Raw genomic sequence first — 16,136 nt, forward strand, 5'->3', positions numbered from 1 at the left:
GTAAGGGCTCAGGAGGGTTTACTGATTTCATGGTAGTTGTACCCAGTGCAGCGTCGTTGGGAGATGTCGGTATGGAATTCCACAGGTGGGATATCTCTTGTGGACATGTCAGTGATTGTGTGATTTTGATGAAGTTTCTACGAAGAGTTCTACTTACTACGAAGCGGAAAGTCGAGTTTACAATTATGGCTGATAATTTGGAATGTTCATGAAAAATTTAGCAAGAAACTACAAGAAATTTGGCGGGTAGACGGTGCGAGATCATGGTAATTGAGAAGGAGAAATCCTTGTGGGTTCTAGGTTTATATAATTGTAGCTTAAAGCTAAGTGGGGGAGCCCCACCATCTACGATTGGATCGCATGGTTGTCTGCTTGTGTGGCTTCTGGTTATCGGTGCATTGGTGGATTATCTATGACTAAGAAAATGAAACATCAGTGTAATTCGAGCAAAGAACTTGTCAAATGTGTGCTATATTTCGCCTTATCAGTTCATGTTCAGGTTTTGGGAAGAATCGGAGTTTATGCTTCTGGTAGATGTGACGTACAAGGAAAAAAATAATTCATCTGGTTGCTTCTTTGGGAGATGTGCTGACAGCGCACTAGAGTTTGGCTTGTATTCGAGACCAAGTCAAAGTGGGTGACTCTCAATAGTAGTTTTAATGGGTTCGTTATGTGGCTGGAGACCGGGATTGTTGCAACATAGTGTGAAGAATACTTGGGAAATTTTCTATGTTATCATCGGGTCTGCGGGGTAGCTTTGGAAAAATAGGAGAAATAGTTTCGAATTCGCAGAAGGTCTTTCAGAATAAGCATACCAGTTGGAGATGCTATTGCGTGCATGAGGAAGGTATGAGATGGTTCATGGGTATTGAAATGATGTGGTCTCGTGAAGTGGGTCACTCGGGAGGAGTGTTGTGAGTTTCATTATGATTCTTGAATGGAGCTACTATTATTTCTAAGGCAAGTCAAGAGTGAATTGGAAGAAGTTGGTTTGGTTAGTAATGGTTGAATCATCATGATTGTGGCAAAGATTAGTCCCTCAGCGTGTGAAATTATACGTGTGATTTATGGTTGTACATGCGGGCTTGACAGCCACCACAACTTGATTGATTTGGGAGGTATTTGATTCAAATGGCCTTAGTGTGTAAATGGATTCTGGAAGAGTCATGACGGTTTAGACCATGACTTGAGGTTTGTATTGTCCGCAGTTGGGGAATTCAGTTGTGTGTTGCATTGGTTCTTCTGAAATGAGCTAAGTGAAAGGTTTCTAGCCTGTGAAGTATTTATTCTACTAGTAGTTCAGGGGTTATGATGAATTCTTGTATTCTCGCATAGCGGCATGATAGATGCAGTGAGCGGCATCGGAATTTGAAATTTGAGGATCAAGGTTGTGGTTCGGTGTTGACAAGAATGTCACGAGCTCGGATGAAACGGGAAGAATTTAGATGTTCAGAGTAAGCTGACATTATCCTAGTGTCGTCTGGGAATGGTGTTCTGTGGAAGGAGCATTGTGTATCGATTTGCGATTTCTTGAATTGCTTTACAGATTAGTTTGGTTAGTGGTATAGAGGTGCAGACTTTGCTCCGTGGTGCGGAGGGTCGCGGGAGCGTATCCCATGGGGAAATTTGTATAAGAGTGGCATGATAGTCACCTGATTGTTAAGGATTGAAACCAAGCACGGAGATTTTTGGTACTATCATTAATGTGAGAGTTTATGCCTGGAAGGCGTTCTATTCCTTTGGTTGTGAACTGTGGGAGTTTGGTCCAGAGTGGACGGCTGCTCGTATGCATCATGAATGGGACCATTATGGATCCTTATAAGGTTATTGGCTCAGTATGGTATGATCAGAATTGGCTTGAGGTCCGTTGGTGGGTCTAATGTGAATGTGTGCTCTATGTCAGGTCGGATATGTTCATTCGTCATAGCATTTGTTACGGAGGAGTCATCGGGCATTGGATGTTATTCTCGTCATCAGCTATTCTATATAAATCTCTATTGTGCCATGTGGGTTTTGAGACGGCTTGATTATTCACACATGTGTTGAGGTCCCGTGTAGCTTGTGGTGTTATATGAGCAGGATGGCTCGAGATGCAAGTCATTTATTGCACCTTAGTTGTGCTTGGGTTTCGTAGCGTGTGGCTATGTCCGTCTCCCCAGGATTTGTATTATGCACTTGGCGTGCTTGTGGTCGATATTCGGGCATTTCGTAAGTATAAGCAGTACGGCTTGATGTGTGTGTTTTCTTCTTGATTGTTATGTGCGTATCGGGTGGTATGCCGCCACGGGTATATTATTTGGATCGGGTGGCACGCCTCAATGGGCATGTTGTGTGGGTCGGGTTGCACACCGCAATAGTGTCATATTGGATCGGGTTGCACGCCGCAACAGTGAGATGTTGAGCATAGTTCCTTACACTTATTTTGTGTGCCTTGTTTTTCATCCTTGATTTAGGTTCATAGCATCTATTCGGCCGTTTTATTCGTTACGCGGGCTGGGTAATTCCCTGTTAGATTTTGTTCTTCCTTATGAGTTATATTCGAGTGGTAGCTTGTTGCCGCTTTGATGGTGCTGCACAATATCTTGGACAGTGTTTGAGGTGACTCATTGCCTAAGCAGTTTATACTGGGTGAGATGAGATTATTGGACCTAAAATTAGTGAAATCAGATTTATATAAGGAACATTAAAGAGAAAATATCGTTATCTAGTTCAGAATGAGGTAATGGTTCTTGTCAGGAGGAGAGACTCCATGATTTATCAATTCGGCAGGTGGTTATGAGTTTCTACACATCTCTTTTATTGTGGCAGTATTGCGAGAATTGGAACAGGGCTCACATGTGTTATGAGGCGTATTGCGGGCATCAGATTCGTGAAATTTCAGCTGTTGTGGTCAGATGATGTATTATGGGCATGTGAATTATGCGGCGCATGGTGTGAATTCAGCAAGGTGTACGATCATATTTTGGTACAGTGTGTAGTGATTAATACGTTGTTCGTATGTTAGAATCAGGTGTAGAGAAATATGGAGGTTGGAATTTGGTTCTAAGGCTTATTGAAATAAAAGGGGGGGGGGGATCTTCAGTCTGGCTCGAACTAATGGGCTCAACTAGGTTGTGGTGGAATAAGTAGGTGCACAAGGTGTTGAACATTGATTTTGGGGCAACTCCGGAGCAATTCTTAGCATGTTCGAGGACGAACATATGTTTAAGTGGGGGAGAATGTAACGACCCGACCGGTCATTTTGAGCTCTAGCGCGTCGTTCAGCGGTTTGAGGCCTTGAGTAGCTTCACATCAGGTATTATGACTTGTACGTGTGGTCGGAGTTGATTTGGAAAGAAAATTCTAATTTCGGAAGCTTTAAGTTGGAAGAATTGACTAAGGTTTAACTTTTGAGTAAACGACTTCAGAATTGGGATTTAAAGGTTCCAATAGGTTCGTATGATGATTTTGGACTTGGGCGTATGTTCGGGTTGAGTATTGGATCACCCGGGAGCATTTCAGCGTTTATTGCGGAAAGTTGGCATTTGGAAGGCTTTAGAATTTCCTAAGTTTGGTTTGAGGTGTACTTTTGTGTTGTCGATGTCCGTTTGGGATTTAGAGCCTTGGAATAGGTTCATTTGTGATTTATGACTTGTGCGCAAAGTTTGGCATCAATCCGGAATGTTTTGATATGAATTGGACGCGTTCATCGAAGTTTGAAAGTTTAAAAAAGGATTTCGATCGTCGATTCGTAGTTTTGATGTTGCTTGGCATGATTTGAGGCCTCGACTAAGGCCGCGTCATGTTTTGGGATGTGTTGGTATGTTTGGACGGGGTCCTGGAGGGCCCAAGTGTGGATCGGATCGAAAGCGGATCGAGTTTGGGCTTGGGAGAAGTGCTCTGTGCTGAGACAACTGGGATCTGGTGCAATCGCACCTGTGTGGAAAGGGCTGCAAGTGTGAGCCTGCTGAAGCAGAGTCATGGTCGCAGAAGCGACATTTGGACTTGGTTGAGATGGCTGCAGATGCGAGGTTATTTTTGCATCTGCAAGCCCGCAGATGCGACGAATGCTCCGCAGAAGCGAAAGAGGCCAGCTGGGCGAAGGGCCGCATGTGCAGAGTTTGGGAGCGCAGATGTGCATCCGCAGAAGCGGAGGAGGCGCCGCATAAGTGGGGGCTGGGCCTTTGGTGCTGGACCGCATGAGCGGTCAGAGATCCGCAAAAATGAGACAGCAGGAGCGAACTTGGCTGGGCTTAGTGGGAACCGCACCTACAATGGGAATTTCCACAGGTGCGGAGCCGCAGAAGCGGAAAAAGGACCTCAGGTGCGAAGGTCGCTGGGCATTGAGGTATTTTAAATCCGAGACTTAGCCCATTTCTCTCACATTTTTCATTTGGTTGGGCGGTTTTTGGAGCTCTAAGAGGGGAGATTTTCATCATCTATGTCAAGGTAGATAAATTTTCATATATTGTGAGTTAAATACATGGTTTATATGTGGATTTGAACATGGAAATGAGTAAAAATTTGGGATTTTGGTAGAAAATCTAGAAATTTGGTATTTTTAGATTTTTACCACGAAATTGGTCATGGAATTGGAATTAAATCATATATTTAGGTTCGTAATATTATGGGTAAAGTTTATCTTCGAGAAATTTCAAAATTCGGGCACGTGGGCCCGAGGGTCGACTTTATTGACTTTTAGAGCGGAGTTGAGGATTGTTATAAATTGATTAATTGTTGGTAATAGAGTATATGTTTATGGATTTGCACATTTGTTTGACTAGTTTTGGAGAGACGGGCATCGATTTGAGGTGTTTGAGAGGTGTTGGAGCCGGTCATGGAACTTCGGAGCGAGGTAAGTCTCTTGTCTAATCTTGTGAGGGGGAAACTACCCCTTAGGTGATAATTATTGTTATGTGCAACTAGTTGTGGGTGCTACGTACGCACGAGGTGATGCGAGTCCGTACGTAGCTAAAGCATATTTATGTCCAGGTAAACTTAGGACTTTATCATGTAATATTTGAATTGTTTGGACTCATTTTGCTGGCCTAATTAGTTGAATTTACAATTGAAATTGATTTAAAAATAAATATATGTATACTAGGTCGAGCCTTATCACATTGAGTTGTTGGCTAATAATTTGAGAAACGATAAAGATTATATTCCTTTTTGTGCTCATGCACTGTATTGTAAGCACGTGTCTCGCAATTCGGTAACTTCCTTTCTTTCTTGTAGAGCGGGCCGAATGCCTCGGTAGTATAATAGATGCATCTATGATTTGTGCTGCTTGACCCTCGGTAATGTACGCATTATTCTGGATCGGGACGAACGACCTTGGCAGAATCGTGCGTTATATCGCTAGTAGTCCGAATATTCACAAGATAATCTTTCTACTGATGCCCAGTATTTTATATGGTATTCCTTATTTATTTGATATTGGCACTTGACATTTTATGTACTCATGGTGCACTTCTGCACTAAATGTACAGGATCTGACAGGTTTATTTGGCGATCATCTTGGCACGTAGGCGCACCTGTTGAGGAGACTTTATGTGAGCTGCATCCAAGCTACGCATCGCCGTCCACCGAGTATCCATCGTACTATGTATTTTATCCTGTCTATTTACATTCTGGACAGATATTGTATTATTATTATTATTATTATTGTACTCCTTAGAAAATGCTCATGCACTTGTGGCACCGATTTTTGGGGTTATTCTAGTTGATGCTTACGGTTTCGTATATTATTATCGACTTCCATTTCTCTTATAAACTACAAATGTTGTACGTTTCCGTGGATTTAGAAGTGTAAAACTCCTTCCTTATTAAAATCTATATTTTCAAAAGTAATAAAATGAGTAATTAAATTGATAAACCACTGATGGCTTGCCTGACAGTGGCGTTAGGCGCCATCACGACCTATAGTGGATTTTGGGTCGAGATAAAAAAGTGTTGTTATACACTTAACACTTCCTACTTTAATTTGATATGACTCTATCATCTACTCTCATCTCTTATTTTCTAAAGACCAAAGCCTCTAAACCCTAAAACTTTCTCGAATTTCTTCATCTACCTACACTGATCAAATGGCCAACTTATCTTAAAACCCCTAGAATACTAAGAACCCCTCTCCACCACTCAAATAGCCTTCACCCACACCTTCAACCACCCAAACCCTCAAGAAAAAAATATGTCAAAATGCTTGCATGAAAACTAGTGGCTGGTAGAGAACATGCCAAGAAATTAAATGAGAAATTGCAGGCTAGCCAAGCAAAATAACCCAAGAAATCTGACGAGTCCTTCAAATCTGCAACTGAGTGGGAAGAACCAGTTTCATCTGAAACTGAACTGGTAACTTCTGGGTTAAAAATTTCTAAGATTGCTTCTGAAATTGAGAATAGGTTTGTGTTGGTTGGTTCTATAGTTGGTGTAGAAATTGTTGAGTCTAGAAAAATTGTTGGTAAAAATAAAAAAGGAAAAGAAAAAAAGAGTGGGGGTGCTGAAATAGATGTGAGGGGGAAGGGAAAAAAAAGAGTAGTTGGATCCTCTTCACCCACTCCGATTGGTTTGAATGAAGAAATAAGAACAATGATATTATGGAGTGAGGAGAGTGATGAAGGGATAGAAAGTGTTGAAATTGGAGGTAGTGGTTCTGGGGATACTACTGCAGTGAAAGGGCTGGTTCGGTTGAGAAAAAGGTTCCAAGAACCTGTTTCATCTAGAAAATAATCCCTCCATGACCTACCGCAGAAGGTATCTGATAGTTACAATCCAAAAAAGAAGATAAGTGCAGGAGTTAAGATCCTTGGAAAGGCAATGTGTGGCAAGAAAAGGAAAGATGCATCTTTTATTCTTGTAGAGACTCCTCCCACAAAAGGAAGAACTACAAGGAGCCAGAAAAAGCAGAGTGAGGCCAACTTGAAAAAGGCCTTAGCTGAGAGTGCCATGAAAGTTGATGCCAAAGGGAAGAAGAAGGTTGGTGAAATGAGTGAGGCAACTGAAATAGAGGAGATGAACCTGGTCCTTCATAATGAGGATGAGGCAGGGGAAGTGGAAGTTGTGAATCCTACTGCTAAGAAGAGAAAAACTTCTAAGAAGAAGTCTTTAGAAAAGTCTATTGAGATAGAGGACTCTGCCTTGTCCAAAAGAACCAGGTTTGCTAGGAAATCAAAGAAAGTTGGAGAAAGAAAGTGAGGAAGAGGATATTGATGAAGAAAAAGACAAAGTGGTGAAGTTATAGAAAAGAACAATTCTGACAGGGAGGCTTCTTAGTGATTTAGAAGAATAAGAGATGGTTTTGTTGCTGGAGAAATTGGATTAGTTGGAAGGAAGGTTGGCCAGGGCTGAGATTGTAGAAGTTTTTGCAAACTGTGAGATTACAAATAGAAGGGTCAACAATCAAGTGAAAAGAGTGAAGGTGAGATTTGATGACAAGGAGTTAAGAGAGATTCTAGGTGTACATGTTGAGGGGTATAATGACTACACCAAGTTGAAGTGTCCTAGTCTAGAAAATCTTCTTACCTCACTGGACATCACCAGAAAATTTGCTGATAGGGACTTGAAGCAAGAACCCAGGGCTGTTTATAAGAGTGAAATGAAACATGTCCACAAAGTGCTCTATGAATTTGTTAACAAAGCGGTTCTGCCCAGGCAGGAGAGAATGCATAATGCTATCTTCATGGACCCGATCCTTATGGAATGCCTGGATAGTGGCAAGAAGATGAACTGGCCAGGGTTCATAATACAGCTCCTTCATAGGATTGTTTATGGCACTAAAACTCATGCCATTCGCTATGGATTTATCCCGTCTGTTGTACTTGACTACTTCAAGGTTCCCCTCAAGAAATAGGATGTTAGCACGAGTAAAGACTACTTTGGGGTCGGAACTTTGACTGATTGTGATTATGAAGTCAACATTGCACCCAAAGAATCCGGTTCATCCAAGAGGGTTCCTAAGAACAACAAGGTTAGAGCATTTAAGCAGTAGAGTGGGGCTAAGGATGCTGATGTTGAATGGCTGAAAATTAGGTTGGCTGAAGTAGAATTTGAGAGAGACTCTCTCAAGTATGAGCTTGAAAAGGAGAAAGAGAAGAATGAGGGCATTCTTCAAGATATGTCGAAGCTGCTTCAACCAAGAACCAAGAATCTGGTCCTTCCCACTCCTAAACCCTTCCAAGCTCAGTTTGTATCAGTGACCCAAGTGAGATTTATTTTTGCTTTTTGCTCATAGTTCTATGATTTTATTTTTTTTTATGCTTTGTGGAAGAATCTTATCAATAATATTCACTATTTTTGCTCTAATTATTTGTTGATATTTTTTAGATGGCTAATATCCTTATATTGATAAGAGAATATTGAATCCATGATTGTATTTGAAGTAGCCTCAATGGCCATGAGATCTGCTAATATCCTTAAGATCTGCTAAAATCTGGTTACTTAACTTAATTATGTAACTTTTCGATGATGCCAAAAGGGGAAAGATAAGGTGTGCTTTTGCTTTGGACTGTGATGTTTATAACCTAATGAATCTGGTTCTTGATGATTTGTGACTTTAAATGAAAAGTGTTCTGACATTGTGTTTGATGTTGAGCGGAGTTGAAACAGGTTCCATGCTTCTGAAAAGCACAGAGTTTGTCATCATCAAAAAGGGGAAATTTGTTGACCCGAGTTGTTTTGGTTTTGATGATTGACAAAGGAACACATGCATGAACCAAGACCATGGATAGCATACACAGGTCACGGTCAGATTTAAGCAAAAGGCATGCACGTTCAAGGGATACGTATAAGTGGTTATTTCTGATATTTCCTAAACGAAAAGATTGCATAATTGATATGGAGCAGGACTCCTTACTTGAAGAGAACTCTATCCTAGATAAGGAAAGAATTAGAGATTGAAGTTAACTAGAATTCTTCCACTAAGGAAGAGTAAAACATCAGGTTTCTAGTTAATCCTAATCCTACTAACTCTATATATTTTATTTGTGTTCTCTTTTACAGGTACGCACACACACTAAAGCGGGAATTGAAAGCAAAATAGCAAGGCATTTTGCAAGAAATTCTTGTGTGTTTCGAGAGTGTGAACCTGGAGCTACATAAACCCGATAGAAGAACCAGTTCCATGTGTATGCCTTTTATTCTAGTTTAATTATAGTAGGGTTTTTGAGTTGTACCTTTCGGTTTTCCTAGAAGCTAATTGTGTTAGGTACTTTAGTTGTATTACTCAAGTTAGAGTTAACTTGAATTAGTCGCAACAGCATGTGGCTGGTTGCTATAAGAGCTAGAGGTAATCCTTAGGTTTACAAGAGTTTTATAAATATTGTTGTTTGGCTCAGAGTTGTAATGAAGTGTTGGAAAAAATCCTACTAGAAGTAGATCATAATTTTTTCAGCTTTTGAGCCGGGTGTTTTTCACATAAATATACTTGTGTTCTTTACTTTCTGCATTATTTATTCTGCAACAGTAGATTAAGGAACGCATAGAAGAACCATGTCCTTCTATAAACCAGTACACACAAAAATTGGATACCACATAAATCACTCTCTCTTGTGTGGTATTGAAGTATAAAATATTATTTTTCTCTTCATATTTTATATATATATATATATATATATATATATATATATATATATATATAGTAGTAAATCTTTTCGACCAAACGGTGTCTTGCACTAAGGTAAGTAAGCCCCTGATTTTTAATTACATTGCATTCACATAACTTGCAATCAACTTCCTTCACCTGTTATACCTATTTTCAGTAGTCTTTCCATTGTTAGTAACTTGTTTTGTATTGCTAACCATAACATGAACCTATATTTAGGTCAAAGACAACTTTTCATACCAGTTTCGCACTTTCCTAGGTCAAGCTTATAAAATTAAAGACTTGTAATGTTTATGGTGAAAAAGAAGAGATGGGAAAAAGTAGAAGAGTGGAAGGGCAAAATGTTATTGGCTCTGCCTGTACAACAAAAGATGTCTTTTTTTCTAAGTAACTTTTTAAAATGAGGACAAAAGATAAATATCAGTTGCAGTGAAAAATAACAAGTGTAAATCCGTGGAAAATTTGCGAGGGTCAAGACCCATCACATGTTTAGAGGATGTTTGTAATTTTCACAAACATGTTTCACAATGATATAAGAAACTTATATTCGTATTCACCTCATGGAGGTGTACGAGATTTGCATAACCTCGTAAGATAGTAGCATGAAAATATTATTAGAAATTTATTCTCATTTGTTATATCACATTTGGTCATATTTATCATAATTTCAATTTTTTCGTAAAAGAAAATTATAAATCTCTCATATTTGACTAGTGCTTTCTCTAGGAGAAAAATATTTTAAATTTTTATAAATTGAGGATCGTTCCTTCTCATTTAAAAGCATCTACAATGTAGCCATAATGAGTTTGAGAATCTTATTTAAAGGGAGAATTTTTTAGACAAATATTATACTGTCATTGTTGTGTGTGCCTCTTTATGAGGTTGTTCTCTTGATATTTTATACTCTTTTTTTTATAGTGAATTGCTCATATGTACCTGTGGATGTAGGTCAACTGAATCGAATCACGTTAATGTTTATGTTTCTTTTGATATATTTATCTTTTATTCTCTAATTTATCGTCGTTGAGGGTATGTGTTGTTAGCTTTTGTATGACATCTAATTATTTCGATCCTAACAAACGTTATAAAAAAATAAAGGCATATATATATATATATATATATATATATATATATATATATATATATATATATATATATATATATATATATATAGAAATGAAAGTTTTTCTGTAAATCCAAGAAATGAAATATTTTGTAATCTGACCACGATTGCATGGTAAAAGTTCTAAAATCTCTTTTTGTCATATTAAGAAAGTAGTATTATGTAACGACCCAATCGGTCATTTTGAGCATTAGCACTTCGCTCGGTAGTTTGAGTGAATGAGTAGTTGTATGTTGTATTGTGACTTGTGTGTATTGTCGATTTTGATTTTCCAGGTGTTTCAGAATTTATTTGGAAGAATGATTCTCAACAAGGAAGCTTTAAGTTGGAAGAGTTGATCAAGTTTGACTTTTGAGTATTTGACCTCGGATAAGAGTTTCGATAGTTCCGTTAGGTGCGGATGGTGATTTTGGACTTGAGCGTATGCCCGGATTTGCATTTGGATATTTCTAGAAAATTTCTACACTAATTGGCAAAAATTGGCAATTTGAAGGTTTGAAATGCTCATAAGTTTGACCGAGAGTTGACTTTGATGATATCGGGTTCGAATTGTGGTTTCGGGAATTGAAATAGCTTCGTTGTGTCATTTGGGACTTGTGTGCAAAATTTGAGTTCATTTCGGGTTGATTTGATATGTGGTTCGGCAAGAGTTTTGGAAGCTAAAAGATTCAAAGTTCATTAATTCGATTTGAGGCACGATTCGTGGCTTTGATGTTGTTACAGGTGATTTGAGGTCTTGAGTAGGTCCGTATTATGTTATGAGACTGGTTTGTATGTTCAGACGGACCCCGAGGGGCTCGGGTGAGTTTCGGATCATTTTCATGTTCTTTGGCACTGCTAATTTCTGGTGTTTCAGGCCTTATTCGCGACTGCGAAGATTGGATCGCGATCGCGTTGTGTATTATGGGAGCTGTCCTTTTTCCTTCTTCACGTTCGTGACTGTTCTACCGCGTACGCAAACCTTTGGAGGCCTGAGCATCGCATTTGTGTTTGTCAGCTTGCGTTCGCATAGAGTTTTGTTGAGAAGCTGGGAGTTGGAGATTTCTTCTTCGCGTTCGCATTTGTCTTGTCGCGATCGCGTAGTGCAGGTGCATGTGGTCATCGCATTCGCATGGAAATTTTTGCAAACGCGTAGGTTATTTTTGGAGGCTGTCAAGTTTGTTCTTCGCGATCGCAAAGGATGTCCCGCGATCTCGAAGGGTATTTTTGTTCAGAGATTATAAGTACCATATTTTCGGGGGTTTCAGCCATCTTAGCATATTTGGAGCTATGGAGCTCGGATTGAGACGGTTTTTAGGCGATTTTCACCATATGGATTGGGATAAGTGTTCTCTACTCGGTTTTGATTATTTTTCATGAATTTATCCTCATTTTTGGCATTTGGTTGATGAATTCAAAAGAGAAATTGGGAGGTTTTTATCTAAAAGTTCATAAAGTGAATTTCTGAATTTTGAACATCAATTTAGAGTCGGATTTGAGTGAAATTAGTATGGTTGGACTCAGAATTGAATGGATTATCGGTTTTTGTGAGTTGTGTCGGGTTTCGAGGTGCGGACCCGAGTTTGACTTTTTGCTTGACTTTGGGCTTTTGATTAAAGATTCAACCTTTATCATTTGAGTTTGTTTTCTTTGGCATTATTTGATGTTCTTGAGTTGCTTTTGGCTAGTTTCGAGCCGTTCGGAGGTCGGTACGCGCGTGATGGTGTTTCTAGAGTATCGTTTGGCTTGCTCGGTATTAGATTCGACTTGTTCAAGGTAAGTAACACTTCTAAACTTGGCGCTGAGGGTATGAACCCTGAATATACGTGTTACGTGTTTGGTGTTGAGGTGACGGATATGCTAGGTGACAGGTGTGTGGGCGTGCACCGTATGAATTATGACTCGGTTAATTTTGTGGTACTATGTAGTTACCTAACCTTGTTTCTATCCATGAAATTTCTACATGCTAGGGTAATTGAGCTGTGATCCATGTTAGAAACTATGTTTATGCTATATGCTTATTTTGTTGGGACCCACTGAGGTCATTTCTGCTGTTGAGTTATTTGTTTAAATTGCAATTACATTCTCAGTCATATTTATTCATTTGCATATCATATTTCAGTATATGTTATCAGTTGTTTTCACATCATGTTATCATTGTTGGGCTGATTGGCATGAGATTTGCTAGGCCGAGAGACTAGAGAGGATTATGACTGAGTAAGGTCGAGGGCCTTATTGTGAGTGATATTTATGGTATCGAGCTGCACGCCGCAGCAGGCCTTATTGATCCATGCCATGATTGGCTTATATTAGCGCTTGGACAGGATCCGTCCCTCCGGAGTCTGACATACTAGCAGTGAGCGCATGTACTTACTGAGTGCGAGTGCCGAGTGATTGGGAAGACTGAGTGAGGTTGACTGCTCCGAGAGCATGAGCACATGAGTTTATCACTGTGGTGCATTACACTTGACATGCATACTTTGCATGTATGCATAGAAATATTTTTTCTCATGTTGTACGGTATTGTGACATTCATGACTTCACATACACACTGACATGTAGGCATAGTGATGCACCTTCCTCATGCCATCTAATAATAAAATATCTTATATGTTGTTAAAAGTTTTTTTTTTTTTTTTGGAAAAAAATCACAGTTTCTCTGACATACTCACATTTTGGTGACTTCAGTGAAAGATTTAAGTTTTACTGTTATACCTGAAAAGCATACCTATTTTCCGTAACTATGAACGAGCTGAGTTTCATATCTTTGAGTATTACTTGTTTCGTTTTCATTATATTATTACGAGTTGTTCTTGGCTGTTGGTGTTGGACTCTGACCGCTGTCCAAGCTCGTCACTGCTTTTAACCTAATGTTAGGTTTGTTACTTATTGAGTACATATGGTCGGTTGTACTCATACTACACTTCTATACCTTGCGTGCAGATTTTGGAGTTGATATTACTATGTATGGCGGGAGATGGCATTGAAGATGTACCTCCGTTCCGGTTGTAGCCGTCTCTTGTTCATGGTAGCTTTAGATTTATAAAAATCTATTTATGTACATTTCAAACATATGATGTATTTATTTCATACCAGTTTTGTAAACTCTAAGTCTTAGAGCTCATGATTTGTACTACCGGTCCTTTGGGAATTGTATAAAATTCAGTTATTTCATTTTTGACTCTTATCATTATCGTTATATGGTGGTTTATTGTTAATTGGCTTACCTAGCGGGTTGGGTTATGTGCCTTCACGACTAGTTGGATTTTGGATCGTGTAAACAGGAACCTAACTAATTTATCTTCTAAAACAGGCGCCCCCATTTTTGCTATGTTTTGGAGGAATGATTGAAAGAGTAAATCACAACAATTTCCAAATTGGTGTGAAATTGACTATTTGATCTGTGATCATTAATTAAGTTATGCTAACATACATAGGTTTGACGAGAAACCTCAAAATTTCTGTTCAATTCAAATGTAATACAGGTATAGAATGAAACTTATGCTTTCTTTGTCTTCCGTGTGGGTTATCACTTATCATTCACAGTACTATTTTTACGTTCATGAGTTCGTGAAGTGTTCCTCATCTCTGAAATATTTTCTTATTATTCATGCACTAATGTGCGCAAAATGTGAATTTTCGTAAAGAACTTCGTTTGAAAATTAAATGTATAAAAGATCGAATACATTTTTGTTCTCCAAAACATATATAGTCTCACTCTTTTATTCTTCAATATTTTGCGACTGAGCACAGACCTAAAATCTAAATACTGTAGTTACTTAATGCACGAATTATTATACATATTACATTTATGTCTAGTAAAATAAGTTGAATTAGTAATGAAGGCAAATCGAGTTTTAGTATTGAGTCGTCTTTGACATGGGCGCTTTATCTTTTAAAATGAGACTTCTGGTAATAAAGGTAGAAAATAAAAAACTAAATGTAAAATAAAATTAGGTGTAAATTTGCCAAATGCTTTCCCCTCGTAGACCAGTCCAAAACTCATAATCACTGAAGCGGTTAAAGGCATCAGCATCCTTATCTCACCGTTGATATGGACTTTCATCCAACGGCATACAAGATCGATCCGCGTGATCCACTCTCATTGGCTGAGTTTAAACCCCTCTGGGTATAAAATACCAAAACCGGACCACTTCACCCTCGCACACACAGAGCAATTCAATTCAATTCAATTCTTTCAAGCACAAAGCAAAATTTGTTGTTTTACAGTAACAAAATAGTATAATGGCTGGTAGAGGAAAAACCCTAGGTTCCGGTGCTGCAAAGAAAGCTACGTCCCGTAGTAGCAAAGCCGGTCTCCAATTCCCCGTTGGTCGTATCGCCCGTTTCCTCAAAGCCGGCAAGTACGCCGAGCGTGTCGGCGCCGGAGCTCCCGTTTACCTTGCTGCCGTCCTTGAGTACCTTGCAGCTGAGGTAAATTCCGTTGTTTCTCTCTCTCCATTTTTTTGTTGATATATCTCAAACTTTAAGGGTTTTCTAGGGTTTGTGAATTACTCAATTTTGTATCACAGCTGATTGTACGTGATTGTTATAGGTACTTGAATTGGCTGGAAATGCGGCGAGGGATAACAAGAAGACGAGAATTGTACCAAGGCATATTCAGTTGGCTGTGAGGAACGATGAGGAATTGAGCAAGTTGCTTGGAGATGTGACAATTGCTAATGGTGGTGTTATGCCCAACATTCACAACCTTTTGCTGCCTAAGAAGGCTGGTGGCTCCTCAAAGCCCTCTGCTGATGAGGATTAGATAGATGGCCAATTTGGAATTGAGAGCTGTATGATGTTTTTGTTAGTCTATAGAGAGATTTAGATCATGAAATTAAACCCCTACCCCCAAATGTGGAATATTATTTCCTTAGTTCTGCTAGTTGTCAGGGTTTATGTTAGCGTGTGAATACAAATTAAGGGATGAATGAGAACATCATTTTCGATCTTTGAATTCTTTCTGTTTCAGTATTTCCTTGTATTGATAGATATCCATATTATTCAATGATTTAGCCAAGAAAGCTGTCTCTCATATACTATTTAGTCAATGTAGCTGTTTCTCGTACAATTTACTAGAACCTGTTACCTTTTAAAGTATGTTAAAATTGATTTGTGATTGTCTTGTTCTGTTGTTTCCTGATTTTATTTGATTTGTGTTTGTGGATGTACATTTTGGCTGAGTTTTTTATGTTTGACATTTTGGAAGATTACATGTGTACCTCTGATCTCTTTGAATGTAAAAGAAATACTAAGGATTTTTGTCGAGGGAAAAGAAGTAGTATTTAGTTCTTGCTAGTTTTATATTCTGACCTATTTGAACATCTTCCTTTCCTGATGATAATAATCTGTAGATAGCCTCTAAAGATGGCAATCCTGTGTCTACAGCCTTAACTATCTGTATTAGGGATGTGTATTCTTGTGCTTGTAATTGAGTTGAGTGATTTGTTGTTT

The 16,136-nt window shown here is 38.9% G+C and overlaps 1 protein-coding gene across 1 annotated transcript; it reads left to right on the forward strand.

The window, feature by feature from the left end:
• Positions 1-14,828: 14,828 nt before the first annotated feature.
• Positions 14,829-15,639, forward strand: LOC104093855 (histone H2A.6). Its single transcript, XM_009599688.4, has 2 exons — positions 14,829-15,113; positions 15,235-15,639. The coding sequence occupies exons 1-2, from the start codon at positions 14,925-14,927 to the stop codon at positions 15,445-15,447; spliced, it is 402 nt and encodes a 133-aa protein (XP_009597983.1). The 5' UTR covers positions 14,829-14,924; the 3' UTR covers positions 15,448-15,639.
• The last annotated feature ends 497 nt before the right edge of the window (positions 15,640-16,136 follow it).

The sequence above is a fragment of the Nicotiana tomentosiformis genome, chromosome 7 (assembly GCF_000390325.3).
Source record: "Nicotiana tomentosiformis chromosome 7, ASM39032v3, whole genome shotgun sequence".
NCBI classification, from domain to species: Eukaryota; Viridiplantae; Streptophyta; class Magnoliopsida; order Solanales; family Solanaceae; genus Nicotiana; species Nicotiana tomentosiformis.